The 23174-nt window shown below is 50.2% G+C and overlaps 1 protein-coding gene across 6 annotated transcripts in view; it reads left to right on the forward strand.

Annotated features, from left to right (window-relative positions):
* The window catches only part of CIT (citron rho-interacting serine/threonine kinase), a 1313172-nt gene that overhangs the window by 1151598 nt on the left and 138400 nt on the right, over positions 1-23174 (forward strand). For all 6 annotated transcript variants that reach the window (XM_085636268.1, XM_085636269.1, XM_085636271.1 and 3 more), the window contains 2 exons: positions 14264-14392; positions 15187-15267. In XM_085636268.1, coding sequence (XP_085492394.1) covers positions 14264-14392; positions 15187-15267 — 210 coding nt within the window. The remainder of the gene's footprint in view (positions 1-14263; positions 14393-15186; positions 15268-23174) is intronic.

A 23174-nucleotide genomic window follows, 5' to 3' on the forward strand; every position in this document is an offset into this window, starting at 1 on the left:
TACGGGTCTTTGGGCCTTTCTATGGCACCCTGTCACCCTCAATCCGCCTTTGGCTCATAGACACGGAAGGTGCGCACAACTGTGTCTTTACCCACACAGTCACTGCGGCACACAAGCTTTCCAGCGTCCGCTTGGCCGCGGATGCCGTTCTTACCAGCCTTGTTGGTCAGGTAGCCAGTGGTTGGGTCAGTCCACCAACCCACTAGCAGCTGCAGCTTCCAAACCCTCCTATCTGATAGAGACTACTAGCCGCAGATTCCTTAACATAGAATTATCCCCAGGCGTGAGACTTTTCCCGGAAAACTTTCTTTGCCCCAGCATCTCTGCACGCCGGGGGGGGCGGTACCACGCGACTCTGCCCTGACGTCCACGAGCGTGACGTCAGCGAGGTCACATAAGCCCCACCCCGTCAGTTTGCTTCTTTTCCGCATGCAACGCGGATCTGGATCGTGTCCCTGACCTGGTTTCAGGCCTACTTTTCACGCTTTGTGTTGTGGGACAGTGTGCAAATGCCTTCGGGCTTTAAGACGTGCTCGTCTTGCGCACGTCAGATGCCGGTGATGGACCCTCATCCTATTTGCATGTGGTGTTTTGGCGAGCACCATGATTCCACAGACTGCGACACTTGCCAGCATCTGAAGCCTAAGTCCCGGCGGGAGTGCCGGATGAAGCTCCTTTCGGCCTGGTTGTCCAGGTCAGTGTCGTCTCCACGTCCGTCCCCCGCGGAAGGGTCCAAGAATTACCGCTTTGGATTTCGACATCGCCCGTCACCGAGGCTTCTAGGGCATCGCTCGCCCGTCGGTATGTCTTATAGCGTGTCCCCGAGGCCTGGTCCCCGCTCTGCGGAGGGCACGGGTTCTCCACGGGACATGCGGCCTCATTCGTCGCCACCCTACCCGGCATTTCCTGGCATCGGGGCGAACAGGGCCCAAATGGAGGCCTATGCTGCGACTATGCAGGCTTCATTGGCCCCTCCTCCTCTTCCTGGGACTTCCGCGGATCCCTTGGCACGTGCGGGGCCTTCTGCGGAGTCGCCGGCGGTTCCGGCGGGTTCGACTTCAGGTCTTGGAGGTGTGGTGCCGTCGGGGTGCGGCCCTACGGGGTTCCCCTCTTTGGCCCACGGCACCTCTGCCTCCCGCAAACCCCCGAGAGGGTCCCTGTGGTGTTGCGGGAGGTCGCCGGGACTTGTGGCTCGCCCCCGAGTCCTCCTCGGTCTTCTGGGCAGGCGGCGGCCTTACCAGAAGCTGAGCTGACGCCGCTCAGGCGCCGACGGCTGCCGGCCCTGGCAGCGCCGCGGGTGCTGGCTAGGGGGCCGGGGCGCGTCCCCGGGTCCCTCTCAGCTCCTCACGCAGGCTGCTGCTTCGTCGGAGGTCGAGTCGCCGTCCCCGCGGCCACAGCCTTCCCCTGAGGCACCTCAGGTCCCCCACTCGTCCATGATTCTCCCACCATTCCGGGGCTGGCCGTTTCTTCCTCCAGCTGGACTCTGGGATGGCCGGCTTGGTTTACAGCCATCACCCACGAAGGAATTGCTTCCCCCCCCCCCCCCCCCCCCCCCCCCCATGACGCACTACAGAGGCGAGTGGAGCCTTTGCCCGGGCCATTTCCACGGCCACTAGTATTTTGCACATGGGCGACCCTGCCACCCCATTCCCTACGGACCATTTGCTTGAGGTTCTCCATCAGGGCTCTGGTGGACGGGAGCTGCTTCTTCCTTTCGAAGCTTCGCTCCATAATTCTCTTCTCGTGGCCTGGGGGCGTCCTGCCACGGGGGATCCGGTGCCCCAGTCGCTCCTCCACCGTCCTGCTCCGCACGATACAGTCTGCCTTTCTTTCCACCTTTCTACTCAGGGTCCTCTTCTGCAGACTGCTTTCCCTTCCTGACCTTTGGTGTTGTTTCCTCTGTCACGGGAGGCCGGGTGGTTGGATTCATGGGGGGCGTAACATCTTCGCCTCATCTAGTGCTGCTTTGCGAGCTCCCAAAACGCTTTGTGTGTTGGCCGGGGCTACTTCCAGCTTTTGGGATTCCGTGGAGTCCCTTCTGTCTTTTGCCTCTCAAGAAGGTGTCTGCACTGATCTGCGGCGCCATGTGCTGGAGGGCTGGGAGTTGGCCCCGTTTATTCTTCGTTCGGCCCTGGGTGCTTCTGATGCTCTCAGCCGCTCTATGGCAAGTTCGGTAGCTCTCCGTCGCCATGCTTGGTTGAGGGATAGCGTTTTCCCTGAGAATGTTGAGGAGCGTCTGGTTGACCTGCCCTTTGATGGGGTGCTTTTGTTTAACACCCATGTGGATGCCGCCATTCAGTGGCTCCTTGCGGGGTTCCGTCCTCCTCCTCCCCCTCCGTAAACTTGGCTTGTCGGTACTCTGCTGCTTTATGGGCGACGTTATCCCACTCTTTTTTCGGGGGTCTAGTGGTTCGGTTGGACCGTCTGTGTATTCTTTGTGAGTTGGCGTGCCTTTGGGGTCCTTAGGTTGACCCCTTTGTACTGTTGGCTGCTGGTACAGCCCCTTTGGCTTTTGTGGTTCTTTGGTTGTTGGTACACCCGTATGTGTCCTCAGGTTGAGCCTTCTGTATGTTTTTTGTTTAGCTGATTGGCAGGCTGTCTGTGGTTCTGTCTGCAGGTCCTTTGTTCTTGTCCTCTGCTGCAGGATTTTTCCAAGAGGTGTTCCCATGTTTCCTTGGGACTTATCATACCCTATGTGGGGTACTTGTAGCTATTGCATAGCTCTGTACTGCGCTGGGAAGGTATGGTTGCTCTTTTTCGGGTTCCCTGCCTTTCTTGGTATCACTGTATACCGCTGGTGCGGTCTCTTATGTCTTGTCCGGGCGCAGCTTGCGCTGCTCCAGGTTCTGTCATTCTCAGTGTTCGCTACATTGCTTGCCCAGTCTGGCATGCTGTCTACTGTGTCGTGTGGTGGCGGTTCCACTTTCCTGTCCGACGTTTCAGCCTGGTCCTCTGTCTGGTGTTCCAGGGGGGCTAAGTTTCTCCTGGCTTTCCTGTGTTCTGGTTGACGGCTTCGGTCCGTCCTTCGTGTCTCTCCTCTTTCTCTTCTGGCTGGTCCCACTTCTCTTTGTGGGTCGGTGTGTGTCTATTGATCGATCCTCCTTTGGGGATTGTTCTGAATTTCCCTGGCCTCTGCCCTCTGCATGCGCCTGGCTTGTTCTGGGTGCACTGTTCCATGGTACTGTCAGCTGCCGGCTGCGCACACCTGCTCGTTCTGGTCCACTTATGTGGCCCTTAGTGTGATCCCTTGTGCCCTTGCCTCTTGTTCTGCTGGGGCTTTGCGCACCTGTGCCTTTCTTCTTACGCCTGCGCTTCTTGGCTGTGGAGCCGTTCCTGCCTTGTCTGCTTCCTTGCGGCTGATGCCTGTTCAGCTGTCCTCTATCGCTGTGTGTTTTTCTACGACGGGCTCTGTCTCCGGTTCTACCTCTGCTCCCTGGAGTTGGGGTGGTTCTTTTCCTCCGGGGTGCTCCTCTGCGGCTGTCTGTCCCTACGAGGGTTCGTGGCAGTTGTACCTTGGATGGGCTTGCGGTCTCTTAGTCTTCCCTTCGCCTTGTTCTTGCTTACTTCTGCTTGGTAGGGGCTGGGCCGCTCTTTTTGTCCCCGTGACACGTCCCCTGCTGGGGCCCTGTGTTTCTTCCTACTGGGGAGGTTCTCTCGCAGGCCCTCCTCCCCTCTGGGTATGGCTAGGGTATCTATTCTACGTTAAGGAATCTGCAGCTAGTAGTCTCTATCAGATGTACAAGTTACTTATCTTCGTTAATGATGTGTTCGAGGCATATGAGCTGGAGATTACACACTGTGCATAGATCGCCATCTGGTGTTGGGCCCGAATGTTTGCACTTGTTTTTTGTCTTGGAAAGTCTTTGGAAGTCACAAGGTATGTGACTCCTCCTTTGGATCATAGTGTGCATGGGCATCGGCTCCATCCTCAGATTGTTTTTTTTCCGCCATCGGGCTCGGATGTGTTCTCGCGTTCCAGTTCGAAACCGTTAACGGTTTTCTCTTTCAACGCGCAATCATTCCCATCTCGACGGTATTGTTTTCGATCTCGTTTCCAGCCACACGCGACCCTTCAACTTTGAAGTCTTCGATTCCGGTCGTCGACAAAGGCCTTCTGGCCTACCCGGGCCTCATCTCTGGCTCATGGATAGGACGCCATTTAACCTCTGCCTTTCACCGGAGCATGAGGCCGAGACTGTCCAGCTTGTGCCTCCTTCCGCTCCAAAAAGACCATCCGGGACCGACGAGCTCGAAGAACAATGGCGCGCTCGTCATCTTCGATCCCCGACGACATCTTTCAAGAGGGCGTCTATGTTCTGGAGCAGGGTTGAGTCGAGGACATCATCAGCGCCTCCGAAGCAGATGATTCCGACGTCGACGACATCACTCCAGCTCAAAGGGCCGCGAGTACAGACGTCGACCCCGACTCACCCTCCCCTCCCCCCTTCCATACCACCAAAAAAGGCTTCGGTACCACCTCCAGGCTCAGGTGCACGCCGAGACACTGCTTCCCATGCCCCGCTTTCGGGCCCGGTAAAGAAGCCTATTAAGCCTTTAGGCGACTCGGGCTCGAGTCAGCCTACCCTCCGTACCGAAAAGCAACACACGGCACCGAAGAAAAAGGCGTCATCAACCTCATCCACGCCGACTGCTGCTCCCACAGCGAAGCACTCTGCGTCGAAGGCTAGCACCAGTTCCTCGGCACCGACAACACCCTCGAAGCTGACTAAAAAGCACCCGCCGAAAGGTCCCGATACTTCCAAGCCAAAGACCTCCGACCGAAAAAACAACAACCGGTTCCAACTGATAAAGACACTTCAAAACTGCACGGTTCCAAGCCTAGAACCGCTACCGAGTCCACGCCCAAAAAACTTGCGCACCGAAACCCTCGGCTCCGAAGGATCTGTCTCCCATAGATGAACTGTTTCGTCCAGATTCTACCCAAAAGACTTTAATGAAAGATCCTAAGACTGGTCATTTAATGCTCAGCATCAAGAAAAGGCCACTAGAAATGCCTGCGCCCGCACCACCACCAAAGAAGAGAGACTTTGCTACCTCTCCATTGCAAATTCCTTCTCCTCTTCCTCCTCCACACTACTCTCCCACACCATCACCTACCCCAATTGATGATGATGGGGATGACAACACCTCAGATGATGCAGGGGGAGGTGCAGACGATCAACCCCTTGGAGACCCTACTCCTACTGGCTCCCCTGGGATGATTACACTGTCCCAGATGTCCCTTACACCCCACAAGATGATATTTATCCCTCCAGGCCTCCCCCCTCCCCCCCCCCCCCCCCCCCCCCCCCGCCCCCCGAGGAATACATCGGATTCAACCAGCTCCTGCAAAGAGCTGCCCAATACCACGGGGTGGCCCTGCATACAGTCTCAGTAGAGGAGGAATTTCTTATGGATACCTTTGAAACCTCACAAAGGTCCACCTCAACACTGCCCATGCTTAAAGGAGTCATTAAGCACGCCTCAGAAATCATTAAAGACCCTGTCAGGGCTCGGCTCATCAACCCAAGAATGGAGAAAAAATATAAAGCTGCCCCTACTGACCCAGTATACCTTACGGGCCTTGCACCACTAGACTCCCTAGTAGTCTCTAATGCCAGGAAGAAAGCGAATTCCCAAACGTCAGGTGACGCACCACCACCAGACAAAGAATCAAAACTCCTAGACGCCTCTGACAGCACAGCGTCACAGGCAGCAAATATTTGGCACATTGCGAACACCCAAGCGCTCCTAGCCAGGTATGACAGGGCACATTATGATGAGCTTGAGTCCATAATGCAGCACCTCCCTGACAAATACAAAAACAGGGCCGGTGAGCTAATCCAAGAGGGTAAGACCATCACTAACACCTCCATCCGCTGTGCCCTAGATGCAGCAGATACCGCCTCAAGGGCAATCAACACCAGTGTCCTTTTGCGCAGGCATGCCTGGTTACGTATATCGGGTTTTAAACCCGAAGTACAGAGTACTATACGCAATCAGCCTTTTGATGAGCAACACCTATTTGGCCCCAATGTAGACCTATCCCTCGTAAAAATAAAGAAGGATACAGACACTGCCAAATCTATGGGAGCCTTGCAATCGCAAGCTCCCAGACAGTCTTTTCGTCGCTCATCCTTTAGAGGTACCCATCGAGGCTAGTCCTCGGATAGCCTCTCCACCTCTTACAAAACTCCTGCACAATCCACCTTTACTAGAGGTTACCAAAGGGTTGGTTACAGGGGGAATAACAGCAAAGGCAGAGGCAAGAACAACAACTTCCGCTCTGCCTCCACACCTACCCCATGGCCTCCCTCCACTTACAAGCCGACTATTCCACTCCAGTCGGGGGAAGACTACACCAATTTCTCCCTGCCTGGATAAACATTACTTCAGACAGGTGGGTCCACGAAATCATTCAATCAGGCTACTGCCTCGAACTAACATCTACCCCCCCAAACATACCACCCAAACACCGTCCAATGTCACAAGAACATTTGTTACTATTAAAGCAGGGGGTAATCTCCCTCCTACAAAAAAGTGCAATAGAACCAGTTCCCCTGCACCAACAAAACAAGGGAGTCTACTCCCTATATTTTCTCATACCTAAAAAAGACGGATCTCTAAGGCCTATTTTAGACCCCTAAACCTATACAAACATTCGGACCACTTCCACATGGTCACACTCCAGCAGGTCCTCCCTCTGCTTTCCCAGGGCGACTTCCTTGCTACTCTAGACCTCAAGGACACCTATTTCCACATTCCCATTCACAGCGCTCACAGAAAATATCTCAGATTCGTAGTGGACGGTCAGCACTACCAATTCAAAGTACTCCCGTTTGGAGTCACCACAGCACCAAGAGTGTTTACCAAGTGTCTAGCAGTGGTGGCAGCACACCTGAGAAGACAACACATACATGTCTTCCCATATCTAGACGACTGGCTTATAAAAGCCAAATCGTACAATCAGTGTGTACAACACACACGCCACTATTCAACAACTTCACAACCTGGGGTTCACAATAAATCACGCCAAGTCCCAGCTGCAACCGTCCCACACGCAACAATACCTCGGTGCCACAATAGACACCTCCACAGCGCTCGCCTACCCCAGTCCCGCCCGCATAGCGAGCATCCAAGGTCTTCTCACCAGATTCCAACCGCAAAACACTCTTCCAGCTCGAGTGTTCATGCAGCTCATAGGGATGATGGCCTCTTGCATATTTATAGTGCCTCATGCAAGACTCCAGATGTGTCCTCTCCAAGAGTGCTTAGCACGCCAATGGAACCAGGCTCAAGGTCAGCTAACAGATCTGGTGTTGGTGGACGGTCGTACCCATCGCGCTCTACAGTGGTGGAACACCAAAAACCTTTCCAAAGGGCAACCGTTCCTCGAGCCAGTTTCTCAAATAGTCATGACAGCGGACGCATCGCTCTCCGGCTGGGAAGCTCACCTACTACATCACACCATGCAGGGCAGGTGGACACCTCAACAAAAGTTACTCCACATCAACCACCTGGAGTTACTAGCCATATTCCTAGCCTTAAAAGCATTTAAAAAACAAATATCAGGCAAGACTGTCTTAGTCTGCACCGACAACATGACAGCCATGTATTATATCCAAAAACAAGGCGGGACACACTCTCTGCAGCTCTCTCAGCTCGCACAGAGCATATGGAGGTGGGCTATACCTCAGAACATTTTTCTCCTAGCCCAACATGTTCCAGGAGTCCAAAACACAATAGCCGATCTCTTGAGCCGTCAAACACAACAAATCCATGAGTGGGAACTTCATCCACAAGTTCTTCAACCATTTTTCCACATGTGGGGGCAACCACAGATAGACCTATTCGCCACCCAACAAAACGCCAAATGCCCAAACTTCGCCGCCAGGTATCCTCACACATTGTCCAAAGACAATGCGATATGGATGAATTGGTCAGGCAGATTTGCGTACGCTTTTCCGCCTCTCCCACTCATTCCGCTGGTGGTGCGCAAACTACAGCAACACTCCTTGGCGCCCATCCTAGTTGCTCCAACTTGGGCCAGACAGCCATGGTACACCACACTGCTGGAACTCTCAGTGGTTCCGAACCAGAAACTACACCTCTCTCCACGCCTCTTAACCCAGAACCATGGAGAGATCCAACACCTGGACCCAGCTCAGCTCAACCTGGTGATCTGGCTCCTGAAGTCCTATAATTCGGTTACCTTAACGTTCCTCCTGACTGTATGAACGTCATCAAAGAAGCTAGACAGCCTACCACTAGAGCATGCTATGCTGCCAAGTGGAAAAGATTTGTCATATACTGCCATAACAACAACACTAATCCCCTACATGTGTCTATCCAACACATCATAGGCTACTTACTACACCTCCAAAAATGCAACCTAGCCTATACGTCTATCAGACTGATCTTGCTGCCATTGCAGCATATCTACAAAATAGACAACATCTCTCACTTTTCAGAATATCTGCCATAAAGGCCTTTATGGAAGGACTCAAAAGAATATTTCCCCCCAGAGTACCACCTTCACCTGTGTGGAATTTAAACATCGTTCTCACAAGACTAATGGGGCCTCCATTTGCACCTCTACATAAATGTGAGCTACAATTCTTAACATGGAAAACTGCTTTCCTCGTAGCCATTACTTCTCTACAAAGAGTTAGTGAACTACAAGCACTAACCATTCAAGAACCCTTTCTCCAGATGCATCTTAATAAAGTTGTTCTCCGAACTAATCCTAAATTCCTCCCTAAAGTCATTTCACCCTTCCACCTCAATCAATCTGTAGAGCTGCCTGTATTCTTCTCGCAGCCACAAACAGTCGCAGAAAGAGCTCTTCACACCTTAGATGTCAAAAGGGCACTACTATACTACATAGAGAGAACAAAACCCTTTCGTAAGACCAAACAACTATTCGTGTCTTTCTCACCACCACACAAGGGCAACCCCATATCAAAATCTGGGATAGCTAGGTGGATTGTCAAATGCATACAGATTTGTTACCACAAAGCAAAACGTACATTATCTGTTCCTCCTAAGGCCTACTCTACACGAAAGATAGGGGATTCAATGGCATTTTTAGGAAACATTCCTTAAGAAGATATCTGCAGAGCAGGTACATGGTCTACACCTACACCGCACACGTTCACAAAACACTATTGTGTCGATGTGCAAACTAAACAACAGGCTAGTTTGGACCAGACTTTACTCAAAACACTATTTCAAACCACCAACAGATACTGGTGGTCGCCGCTAGGAGTGGATACTGCTTTGCAATCTATGCACAGTGTGTAATCTGCAGCTCAAATGCCTCGAACGGAATATGCTAATTACCAGTATGCATCTGTTCTTGGCATGTAGAGCTGCAGATCTACACACGCCCACCCGCCTCCCCGGCTACCTTTATCTGTTCCAGTATGATCTTACTTAGATACACCACACATGGGCATCTTTCCTGGTTCTTACTAAGCTCCATCATTTCCCTGCTGGCGAAAAACAATCTGAGGATGAAGCCGATGCCCATGCGCACTATGATCCAAAGGAGGAGTCACATAGCTCGTGACTTCCAAAGACTTTCCAAGACAAAAACAAGTGCAAACATCCGGGCCCAACACCAGATGGCGATCTATGCACAGTGTGTAGATCTGCAGCTCTACATGCCAAGAACAGATGCATACTGGTAAGTAGCATATTCCATCTGGTAGAGACGATTCTAGCCGCAGATTCCTTCATGGCCCGCCCTTCCTCCCTGTTCTGTGAGGACCTTCAGTTGGTTTTCTGCACTCGCCTCCCTCCGGGTGGCTTGTCTTCTGTGAGTGTCCGCTTTGCTTCCTCCCAGGCAGGTTGCTTCGTTCTGCTTGATTGTTCCACCCCTTCCTTTATGATTCATGGTTGGTTGGTTCATGTGTGCTTCTGCATCCCTCCACCCTGGTTTTTTCTCCAGTGTAGGGGTCTCCTTTTACTCTTCACCCTTTTGCTTGCGTGGTGTTTCTGATTCCCTTGCAGTCCTCTACATTGGGGGTTGTTTTGCCTGTACCTCAGCCTTTTCGCTCAGGGGATACGGCCCTCCTTGATGGTGTTGTCTGGGGGTAGATTGCTGTTATTCTTCTGTTCCGGGCTTGTTGCTGTTGTGGATTGAGCTTGCAGTCTCTCTCTTCTGCTATGGTGTTTTTTCACATGCTTTCTGCCTCCTGGGAGGATGTCGTCTTGGCTGGCAAGGGTGTTCCTCAGAGCGGTGCTCTGCTCTTTCGCTGCTATGGCTTTCACCGCTATGGCTTATTGTACCTTAGTGCTTGGCACTTTTCCAACTGGTGCTGTTCCTCACCTTTCGTCTCTTTTCTATTTCACAGATTTTTTGCACACTGTTCCCGTACTCTCTACAGTTTTGTTTGTGATGGCTCCGCGTTGTGGTGCAGAAAAGTTCTCCGAAGAAAACTGATGTCAGCGTGCTGGGGTGGGGCTTATGTGACCTCGCTGATGACACGCCCGCAGGCGACATCAGGGCGGAGTTGCGTGGCACCGCCCCCCGGCGCGCAGAGATGGTGGGGCAAAGAAAGTTTTCCGGGTTCAGTCTCACGCCTGGGGATAATTCTACATTAAGGAATCTGCGGCTAGAATCGTCTCAACCAGATACATCGTTTTCCATCATGGGCACCCAGTGGGTGTGGGATTCGCAATCACCTACCTGCTGACAGTCCATAACATCAGACAGGTGGGTTTTGCAGATTGTGTGGAGGGGCTTCTCAATCCCCTTCGAGACCACCTCTCCCTCCATGCCACCTATTTACAACAGGCTGACTGAGGACCCTTTATTTCTATTCACTATCAACATGCCAGAGTCACATCTGACTCTCTCTCAGACTTTCCTTTTTATCAGAGCTGTTCTGGACGTGGTGCAGTTTTGGGCCTATTCTCCCAAATGGTGAGCCCAGGATATTTAGGCTATGATACGGATATTTCAGCCTCTATCCTGGATTTTGGTGAGACTGACTCTGAGTCCACTGGGCCTCATGGACTCCTGCTTACGAACCGCAATTGCATCAACGGCAGACCCCTTTACCTTCCCCAGGCTGATCTGGCAGTAGTGAGAGAAGCATCACTCCTGGAATGGGGCGGCCATTTGGGAGAGGTGGAGATCAGAGGACTCCGGTCTCTGGCGGATTCCTGGACTCCACATCAACCTTTGGAGCTCCAAGCGATCTGATTGACATTGAAAGCCTTTCTACCCTCCATCCAGGGAAGGCTAGTGCAAGTGTTCACTGACAACAACTCTGCCAAGTGATATCACAACAAGCAGGGCAAGGTGGGTTTGTGAACCCTTTCTCAAGAGGCCCTGAATCTCTGGGCATGGCTGGAGCAACAGGGCATACCCCTGATGGTTCAACATCTGGTGGGCTCTCTGAATGGAGATTGAGCGGTGTCAGTTGACAACTTTTGACCTTTCACCCGAAGTCTGTAACGTTATCTTGACAGCCAGGCATCCCTCTACCAATACGGTTTAAGTCTGCTGTTGGGCACAATTTGTGGTATGGTGTTCAGAAAGACACATTGACCCCCCCCCCCCCCCCCCCCCCCCTTCTTCACCCTTTCTCAGGTTCTCTTGTTCGTTCTTTCCCTTGCCCGGCAAGGCTCTTCTCTGGACACTGTTAAGGGATATCTTTCTCTAATCTGCTTTTCTTTGGTTACCTGACCAACCTTCCTTTTTCTAATCTTCTATTGTACATATTTTTTAATGTTTGCAACATATGTTTCCGCCCACTCCTTTCGTAATGCCCCAGTGGTACCTCCATCTTGTCCTCACTTTCCTCATGTGCGCTCCCTTTGAGCCTCACACACACAATTGTCCACTCAGGCTCCTTACCATCAAGACAGCCTGTCTCGTGGGAATAATGTCTGCCCGAAGGGTCAGTGAGGTTCAGGCCTTGTCATTCAAGCCTTCTGAGCTTAATATCTACCCCGACAAACTGGTGCTTCATGCAAGAGCTTCTTTTTTTCCGAAAGTGGTTCTCTCCATTTCATGTAGGTCAATCCATCACCTTGCCTACTTTGTATGCTCCTCCACATCCCTTCAAAGAAGAGGAGTGACTCCAGCGTCCTGACCCAAAAAGAGCGTAGTCGTTCTACCTTGACCGTACAAATGAGTTCCAGGTGGACGTCTAACTTTTTGTGGGGTATGTCGGAGCAATGAAAGGACAGGTGTGTCGGAAGAGGACCATCTCGCGATGGATCGTACTCTGCATCAAAATCTGCTACGCATTGGCTAAGAAGCAACACCATGAGGGTTTGCATGCTCATTCCACCAGATCTAAAGCTGCAAAACCTGCGTTGGCTCACAGAGCTCTGGTCGTGGACATCTGCCAGGCAGCAAAAGGAGCTTTTCTGCACATGTTTACCTCGCACTACTGCCTGGACAGTCAGGTCCGTAGGGATGGGCACTTTGCCCGTTCGGTCCTGCAAGACTTCCTCATGTGAAATTGGTCCGCAGATCCACCTCTGGGGAAGTGTTGCTTGATTATCTATTCTAAGGTAAGGGATCTGAGGTTAGTCGTCGCTATCAGATGAACAAGTTACTTACCTTCTTTAACGCCTTAACTGGTAGAGACTCTTATCTAGCCACAGATTCCTTACCGATCCACCCATCCTCCACACTGTGTAAATGGATTTCTAGGGACAGGGTTTTCCTCTTTCAGGGCCCTAGTTTTCCACACTAGTGGTCAGTGTACTTCATGGCTCCGCGCTTCTGGCGTGGAAAGTCATGAAAAGTAACTGACATCAGTGCGTCTGGGTGGGGCCTATTTAAGCGCCGCAAACGTAATTTCCAGCAAGAACGATGCCACGCAAAGTGAAACAACGCCACCTACCGGTGTGTAGGGCTACTGCTCACGAAAAATTTCCAGATCCAGTCTGATGCCGGAGTATAATTATAAGGTAAAGAATCTGCAGCTAGATAGTCTCTACTAGATAAGGCATTACAGAAGGTAAGTAACTTGTCCTTCAAGTCACCTGTGTGATGCATCACTTTAGTTCATTCCTTTTTGATCTGTATGATGTTTGAGTCTATGCATAGTTGCACCCAGAGACTTTTGACCCTCAAGATGGTTTTCCTTATTGTATTCATGTTGCATCAGTGAATTGAAGGCATAATCTGTTCAGCTGCTGTATACAAGTTAGTGCGTCAGACCCAGGCATCCTTTCTTCAAAAGTGGTGTTGCCTTTTCATGTGCAGTACATTCAATTCCACACATTCTACCCTTCGCCAGATCCTTGGTGGTTCCTTATTTTCTACATTGATAGGACTCCAAAGCACTGGGTCGATGATGAACTCTACATCAGTTTTGCTGGTGCAAAGAGAGGTAAGACAGTCCAGAAACTGAGCTTATTGAGGCGGATTGTTCTTTGCCTTATGCTGAGCTGTGATCTGGCAAAATTAAAAAAGCCTTCTGAGTGCCTTTGCGCTCATTCTACCAGGGCGAAGGCCGCCAATGCAGCCCTGGCTAGAGAAGTTCGAGATAAGCAATTGTCAATACCTTCACCAGGCAATGCCATAGCAGCGATCAGGTCCACAGTGTGGGCAGTTGTGGTTGCTTGGTCCTACAATACTTCCTGGTGTAAAGTCCACTCAGACCCAACAACTTTTTGATGGGGAGAGTACAGCTTTTGTATTGATACAAAAGGTAAAGAATGTGCAGTTAAAAGTATCCATCAGAAAAGCAAGTTACCTACATTCTGTAACAGTCTTTCTGGAGGATAATTCACTCATATGCCTTACTACACACCCAACACCCCGTGGAGTGAACTTTATTCTCGGTTAAAAGGTCCTAAATTAGATTTCACACATTGACAATATTTTAACTTGTTTGCTCCGCGCCTGAAGGCACAAAGTTATCTGAATGATAAACTGATGTCACAGGCCCAGGAGTTGGACATGTATGCAGCTCAGTGCCACCACATGCAGAGGTGGAACGGAGTCAGCATGAAGTGAGATAGTGTTACTTCCTGGCGCACAGGCTCTATTGCGAAGGTTATCTGAATTAAGTCTGGTACCTGGGGGATTCAAAAGCTGAGGAATCTGTGTTTGGAAAGTATTCACCAATACAATCGTTAGTGAAGGTAAGCAACATGTTTGAGAAGATCTGATTAGAGGCTCCACTGGTTAAGGACCTGATGTAATAGGTCCCTGCCTTGCAGAATGTTTTGAAAAGAAAGAATTAAACTTAAACTTATCACTAACCATCTTTCTTTTTATCCCATCTAGAATTTTTGGATAAAAATGACCATTCATTGGCCTCTGCTGTTTTCGCTTCATCCTCCAATAGTTTTCCAATTGCCATCATGCAGGTGAATACAACTGGGCAGAGAGAGGAGTACCTGCTGTGCTTCCATGGTAAGTCAGGCATTCGATGTACAAAGCTTCAAGCTTTACTGTGCTTTCTGACACAAACATAACTGTTAGCAACCTACTTGAGCAAAACATAGCCAATGCTGACATGTAAAATACATATCAGGCCTCTGCCAATGAAAGTTGTGTTCTGACATACATAAAACCAAAATCTAAAGAAAAAGTTCCAATTTTGCACTGCACTTTTTTTCCAATGAATCCCTACATCCCAGTTTAGTGTGCTATCTGCGTGCAATCTCCGTTCTTGAGTGCTTCTACAACCATCATTAAGCCACTTGTCGTCTAACAAGTCAGTCCCACAGATGCACTGCTTAAACACAGCAAGATTGCTAAATCACATTCACTTCAAGATATATTTCCAGGCTTTTTTATTTTTTATTGAACGAAGATGCAGAGTAGTGCTTGTACACGCCATTCAAAAATCTTACTGTGTTCAATCCACACTAATCATGAAGCTTCTGCAAAGCTTCTTATTAATTTGAATATGTCAAGTATATCTCCTGACAAAGAGACCTTGTCTGAAATGCATTGGGGCTATTGGAAAATATGATAAATTATGGATACCTAAAGAGACAAGCATTTAAAAAAAAAAAAAAGATTCAGCAATATCCGGAATCTTGGTGTATGCTGCAAAAATTATATTAAATGTCACTATTTCTTTCTTTAGGAAGTCTGTAAACTAGTAATGTATTGTGAAGTGAATGTAGCTATTTTGAACTTCATCGATTATTATTAGGTTAATAAACAAGGTCAATGTCTATACATCTTGCTTTCTTTAGAATTTGGCGTTTTTGTGGATTCCTATGGAAGGCGAAGCCGAACAGATGATCTGAAGTGGAGTCGTTTGCCTCTAGCTTTCGGTAGGTGATAATATCCTCCTTACTAGGCCGCTCCAATATACAGTTCAGTCCACTGCTGCAGTATTTGTCTAGTGGTGTAACAAAATATTTTGTATGAGCAGCCTGTTTGTTTACTTTTTAATACAAATCCATTAAAAATGTTAATTGAGCATGCCCATCTTTGTTGTGGAACTAAGCGAAATTACCTGTGCAGTTGACGTCTGCAGCAGAATTCCATGTGTATCTAAGATTATGGCGAGATAGTCTGAATGATGTAGAAAATTGGAGTGCCTTACTTTAAAATTACCTGGCAATGGCACATAAGGCATACTATCAACTACAGGCTATGTGAGGAAATAAGATATCTTATTTCTCCCACTGGTACCTTATATGATCTTACTCAACGGCCTGAGAACTTTGCTACCAGAGTAGATGAGCGCTTATTACACAAGGCCTCCACAGATTGCAATGATGGAGGAGGGCTAGAAGGAGAGCACAAGAGTGAAGATTAAAGAGTGGGTGCATAATTCACTTAAAAGACTGACAGAGTGATCACACCTAAGCCCCAGTGTGAAATACTAAGGGAAGGTCAAGGTGGAGGGGAGATGAAGGGTCCAGTGGACCAAACTGTCTGGGAGAGAGACAGTAGGGCTGCAGGGAGAATGAAGGAAGGAGGTGAGGTTGGAAATTGGGTAATAAGTGTTGGGAGTTGTAGAAAGCTAGCTTTTTATGTAGTATACCAAAATGAGGTACATTATGTAGAAATTCAAGACAGCGCTTATTGGGTTACAGGGCTTAAAATAATAATCCTCAAATGCTCTCTTTTGTGGTAGTGTGGGCAAGCAGTTTAGGCTTATCAGAGGGTAGTGTTAATGTATTTGTTGAACATACACAGACTTTTTTTATTTCTTTTTATTGGCATTTTTAAACAAAGAGGTTACATTACATTGTAACAAGCCCGCTCGATATTGACCAATATAGGAGCATATATATATACATAGTTATAATAGTACACAATTCCTAAGAGCAGCATACACTCCATCTACTCTCCACTAATAGAAGGATTTACATGCATCAATCATTTATTTATTCGCACGAATCAGCAAGTCTCTGCAACAGAATAGTCGTGCATTACAGATCTCCGCGGAGAGGGCATAAATTGCATTTGTATATCATTCTTTTAACCACAGGTCTAAAATATCATCGCAGGTGAACAGGGTCTAGAGGTAAGTGTAGGATATTAGCACATCATGCCAGTGGTGCAGTCTGAGTGTCTCCCATGCTTGCTACTCCAGTCAAGGACTGCTGACCCTGGATCCAAGCTAAAAAATGGTTCCCATATGTGACGAGGTCTGGAAGAGGGCAGCATTAGTTCTGTAGTAGGGGATCTCTGTGTATAGTCATAATCTATGAATAGTCCCGCCCATGTGCGGGGACCCCGGAGCAATCAAAATATCTCTTAAGCTGTCCTGCATTTGCAAACCTGCAAAGACACTTAAGAGACAGACAAAATAATACAGCCTAATAACAATATGGCTGCACTGGCCAGCACTTCATCTGAAGTGAACACAAAAGCCAAAATAAAGTTTAAATGTCATTTTTATTCACATCTGACATGTTCCGTTATTGTATCACACTCCCTTCACCAAAATCCCTTTAAACAATAGAGAGGAAGGGGTGGACAGACAAGCCCTATAGGCTGTCATTATGTGTCTGCTAAAAGGATACCGTGCCTTTAAGGAACTCTCCAGAGACCCCCGGTATCCCAGGATGCACAGCCAAAGCAAGTTACTTTCAGTTCTTTTTTCCGGCTCCTGCTAGCAGGACCCGGGAGCATTGAGCTCTACCCTTTTGGGTGGATGTTTTGGACTAAAATTGGTTTTTTGGAAGATAAAAGTTTGTTCATTCGACGTCTAGAGCCTTTCTCTGCTGCTTCCTGTAGTTTGGGGCAGTTTGACCCACTCTTATTTTACTTAACATGGCTTTATTCGATAAATGCCCTGAGTGTGGGAGGAAAATGGCCAAGACGGACCCACATGATGTCTGTATTCTCTGCTTACCATCTTTACATGTGACATCTGCAAGACCTTCTCCAAAAGGACCCTGAGGGACAGAGAGAAGATTCGCCTTCAGGGACAGGAGAAGCTGAGAACAGGTGGGACTTCTGGGCATGGAGGATCTCCTTCCCCATCCTCTGCCCATGCTTCAGCCACTGGAGGGACCTCCGGGCAGAAAAAAGAGCAGAAACTACGCCTACCGGCCGGAAGATCCCGTTCGACGTCGAGGTCGACGGCGAGAGGTACGGCACCGGTGTGTTCGCCGTCGATCCAGGGCTCTGGATCTCGGCGTCCTCGACGTTCGACGTCGAGAGAGGGGCCGGCGAGACCTAGGACTAGGTCGCCGTCGAAGACTTCACAGTCGACGTCGATACACCATCGACGTCGTACTGCGCCCCACAGGCAGCGCCGCTCGCCGTCGAAGCGAGCCCGCTCGTCTCCTTCGCCGTCGATCATGGATCGGCGTCGACGCAGAGACACCGGCGAAGGACGTCGAGACGAAGGAGATCGCCGTCGAGGCGAAGGAGATCGCCGTCGAGGCGACGTCGCTCACCGTCGACGTCGAGAGGCTCGCCGTCGAGACGAAGGCGCTCAGCGTCGAGGAAAGACAGGGGACGCCGTTCGACGTCGAGAAGACGCCGTTCGACGTCGAGGGGACACCGTTCGACGTCGAGGGGACGCCGTTTGCGTTCAACGGCGAGGAGAATCCGTATGAGGTCGACGCACAGTTCGACATCGAGGACAAGATCACCTGGTAACACGTCTTCAGTGATTACGATATCCAGTCGTGGATCTAGAAGAGGAGGACGCTCTCCCTCGTTCACTTCAGCCTCTTCCGGGGTAGACCCGCGAAGAAGAGAAGGGTGGACGGAAGTCCGGACAGAGCTAGTCCGGGTTCTCCTGCAAGGGGTGATGGGCGGAGAGAGTCTCCAATGGACCCCCTGCCGCAACCTCAGCCGCGGTCTCAGAAGCCTCCTACGCCTCCTCCTCCTCCACCTGACCCCCGGCTCCCAGTGGCGCCTCCTAAGCAGCCTACGCCACCTCCGCTACCACTGCCTCCGGTGCCACAGCTCCCGCCTTCTCCTCGGCTACCAGTGGCTCCTAAGACCCCACGCAGACTGAGATCGCGCTCTAGATCTCGCCGGAGGTCACGGAGCTGACACAGATCGTCCACTCACACAAGGCATGGACAACGGAGGTATAGATCTCGATCCAGAGGCACGAGGTATACGGACTCTTCTGGCACTGGGCGGCTTTCCCCCACGTTATCGGAAACACCGCCTACTAGAATCTCACCAGTGGATGATATTGCCACTTTCCAAGATGTACTGCTGAGAGGGGCGGCAAAATTGGGAATCTCAGTGACAGTACCAGTTCTCCCTACCTCTGTGATATTCGAGACATTACACAAGGCGCATCTATCACGCCCCCTCCTCCCTTTGGTTCCAAGTCTGGAGGAACCAGCCATGGAGGTCTTCTTGACACCGGCCGTGGTGAAGTCTGCTCCCTCAAGGTTGCAGAAGAAGTACAGGGCTCCTGATTCGGACCCGGCGTTCCTCAGGGGGGACCCTCCCCCGGACTCTGTCATTGTGGTTGCGGCTAGGAAACAACATTCCACGTCGCCCTCTTCAACAGCTCCTCCGGATAAGGAGAGTTGCAAGATGGACTCCTTGGGGAGGAGGATGTGCTCTACGTCGGCCACTACTATGAAGGCTGCTAGCGCCTCCACTCTGCTGGGACCGATCATTATGGGACTCCCTGCAATAGTTTGCTGACTCCCTGCCTAGGGATAAACGGGAAGACTTCCAGGAGGTGTTGAATGAGGGCATGATGGTCTCCAACCAGATCATCAGTGCGGCGGGGGATGCGTCGTTGCTGGCGGCGCATGGGTACTGTCATGGAGTACACATGAGGAGACATTCCTGGCTGAGACTTACCTCTTTAAAGCCTGAAGCGCAGCAAAAGATTGCTAACTTACCTTTCTCTGGCACGACGTTGTTCGGGTCCCATGCGGATGACGAGATGGCCCGCATGAAGGCCGAAGCAGAAACCCTGAAGGCCGTGGGGTTGGAAAAACCCAAGGCACAGAAGAGATCGTTCCGTTCCTATGGCAGGCGTTATTCTAAACAATGCGGCCAAGGGCGTTAGTCTGGTCAACAACAACAACACCAGCAACAACAACAGTTCCCGAGGCAGTCCAATCAAAAGCGCCAGAGGGGCAGAGGACAGCATCAATCCTCGTCGGGGAACAAAGGCCCGGCCGGGTCGAAGCCCTGAAAGGTCACTTCCCCCTCATCCGTTACCCGCTCCGGTGGGGGGAAGTATTCAATACTACCTGGCAGAGTGGAGAACAATAACTCAGGACAAGTGGGTGCTGAATATTGTTTGCAATGGGTACAGTCTTCGTTTCACCAGCCCGCCTCCACAGGTCCCACCAGTGCGCTCTCCCTACATGGTGCGAGAGCTCCAGCTGGAGGCGGATGTTCTGTTAAAGAAGAAGGCGATAGAGACTGTTCCTTTGAGGCAAAAAGGAAAAGGTCTTTACTCAAGGTTCTTTCTCGTCAGAAAAAAGGACAAGAACGAGTTCAGGCCTATTCTAGATCTGCGTCAAGCAAACAAGTGGATCCGCAGAGAAAAGTTCCGTATGTTGTCCCTGCATCAGATTTACCCTCAGTTGCATCGAGGAGACTGGCTGTGCGCCATAGATCTGCAGGACGCTTACTTTCATGTGCCGATCGCGCAAAAGCATCGCAAGTTCCTGAGGTTCCTGGTAGGCAACAACCAGTATACGTTACTCCCGTTTGGTCTGAAGTCTGCGCCAAGGACGTTCTCCAAGTGCATGGCAGTGGTGGCAGCACACTTGCGGAAGAACAAAGTGTTTGTGTATCCCTACCTGGACGATTGGCTGATCAAAGCCTCCACGTACCAGGAAGCCCAGTGTCATTTCAACAGGACAGCTGCCTTGCTTCATCGCCTGGGACTGCACATCAACATGACGAAGTCAGTGCCGATCCATGTGCAGTGTTTCCAGTACTTGGGGGCCTCAGTCAATACTTTGAACGCAAGCGTGTGTCCTTCGGAGGAGAGACGCTTATCTATCCGTTGGAAGGCCCTGCACCTCCTCTCAGCCCCCTCTCCTGCAGTGAGGACGGTGGCCTCTTTACTGGGGTTGATGGCTTCATGCATCTTTCTCACCCCCAATGCACGTCTGCATATGAGGCCTCTGCAGGAATGTCTGGAGGATCAATGGGACCAGAGGCGGGGGCGTTGGGAGGACAAGATTCGTCTGTCCCAACACGCTCTACAGTCTCTGAAATGGCGGTGCTCCTCAGAGAATGTCTGCAAGGGGACTCCCTTTCACAAGGATATTCCGGTACAGACCATTGTGACCGATGCGTCTCTCCAGGGCTGGGGAGCACATTCGGGCCCTCTTCAGATTCAGGGGATATGGTCACAGACGGAGATGACTTACCACATCAACTTTTTGGAACTCAGAGCAGTACACTTGGCCCTGAAGGCGTTCCATCCCTCCTTCAAGACGAACTCCCTGCTAGTTCAGACGGACAATACTACTACCATGTATTACCTCAACAAGCAGGGGGGCTCCCGTTCACGCACGCTGTCTCGGGAGGCACAGACGATCTGGAATTGGCTGGTGGCTAGGAACCTAACGATCACGGCAACCCATCTGCTGGGAGTGCAGAATGCCCAAGCCGATGCGCTCAGCAGGCTCGTTCAAGAAAATCACGAGTGGGTGCTAAACGACGACGTGCTAAGAGACGTCTTCGCAGAGTGGGGCACTCCGGATATCGATCTGTTCGCTACGGCAGAAAACAGCAAATGCCGCGACTTCGCGTCCAGGTACTACCAACCAGGGACACTGGGGAATGCACTGTGGATCAGCTGGTCGAACAGCTTTCTCTACACCTTTCCGCCCATTCCTCTGATTCCGGCGGTGCTGATCAAGCTGTCGCAATCCAGAGCCAGGATGATCCTGATTGCTCCGGAGTGGCCGAGGCAATGGTGGTTCACCGACCTTCTTCACCGGTCTGTTCTGCCACACCGGCGCCTGCCGTGTCGGCCGGACCTTCTCACGAAATTCGGAGGACAGATGGTTCACCCCAATCTCTCGTCCTTGAGTTTGGCAGCATGGCTCCTGAGCTAGTACAGTATGGACACTTGAACCTACCTCAGGACTGTATGGAGATCTTGAAAGAGGCGAAGAGACAGTCTACGAGGACTTCTTACGCCTATAAGTGGAAGAGATTCTGCTTATGGTGCACGGCAAAGGACATTGACCCTACATCCTGTAAAGATGTTATTCTGCCTTATCTGCTGCAGTTAGCTCAGTCTGGGCTTACCTTTTAGTCTATTAAGGTTCATCTAGCAGCTTTGACTGCGTATAGAAAGGGCCCTTCCCAAACCTCATTTTTTCAAATCCCTGTGATTAAAGATTTTTTGGAGGGTTTGCGTAAGGTGTTTCCCCCTGTTAGACGACCTTCTCCACCATGGGAATTGAACGTGGTGTTGTCCAGATTAATGAGGGAACCTTTTGAGCCTATTCATAAGGCTTCTCTGCAGCATTTGTCCTGGAAGGCTGCCTTCCTTGTGGCCATTACATCGGCCAGGAGGGTAAGTGAGATTCAGGCTCTGTGTTGTCAAGAGCCGTATACTGTATTCCATGCTTCTAAAGTGGTAATGCGTACTCATCCTAAGTTTTTACCTAAAGTGATATCTGATTTCCATGTAAATCAAATGATAACTTTGCCTACATTTTTTCAGCATCCCTCCTCTCCGGCGGAGAGGTCTCTGCATTCACTAGATGTGCGTAGAGTGTTGAAATTCTATCTAGATAAGACAAAAGACATCCGCAGGTCGGATCAACTGTTTGTAAATTATGGTTCGGTAAGAACTGGTCTAGCTACCTCGAAACAGTCCATCTCCAGATGGATTGTGTCCTGTATTCAGCTCTGTTATCAGAAAGCTAATAAGACGTTAGGGGGTAAGCCTACAGCGCATTCAACTAGGGGCAAAGCAGCGACTACAGCTTTGCTTAGGAATGTTCCAATCGCTGACATTTGTAAGGCTGCCACCTGGAAGTCGTTCCATACGTTTACGAAGCATTACTGCCTGGACTCTGATGCTAGGGCAGATGCGCAGGTTGGACAGGCTTCGCTGAGGAATTTGTTTGCACAGTAAATTTGTTGGTGTTCGGTTTTTACTCCACCGCTGTTTATTGGTTGGGATGGGCTTGCCATTCTATTCATAGATTATGACTATACACAGAGATCCCCTACTACAGAAGGAGTAGTTTCTTACCTGTAACTCCAGTTCTGTAGTAGGGATATCTCTGTTATAGTCATAAGCGACCCTCCCTCCTCCCCGGTGGAGTAAACTGACAGTATCAGGCCTGTTGTTATACACCTTCAAAAAGAACTGAAAGTAACTTTCTTTGGCTGTGCATCCTGGGATACCGGGGGTCTCTGGAGAGTTCCTTAAAGGCACGGTATCCTTTTAGCAGACACATAATGACAGCCTATAGGGCATGTCTGTCCACCCCTTCCTCTCTATTGTTTAAAGGGATTTTGGTGAAGGGAGTGTGATACAATAACGGAACATGTCAGATGTGAATAAAAATGACATTTAAACTTTATTTTGGCTTTTGTGTTCACTTCAGATGAAGTGCTGGCCAGTGCAGCCATATTGTTATTAGGCTGTATTATTTTGTCTGTCTCTTAAGTGTCTTTGCAGGTTTGCAAATGCAGGACAGCTTAAGAGATATTTTGATTGCTCCGGGGTCCCCGCACATGGGCGGGACTATTCATAGATTGACTATAACAGAGATACCCCTACTACAGAACTGGAGTTACA

Source organism: Triturus cristatus, chromosome 11, assembly GCF_964204655.1.
Source record: "Triturus cristatus chromosome 11, aTriCri1.1, whole genome shotgun sequence".
In the NCBI taxonomy this organism is placed as follows: Eukaryota; Metazoa; Chordata; class Amphibia; order Caudata; family Salamandridae; genus Triturus; species Triturus cristatus.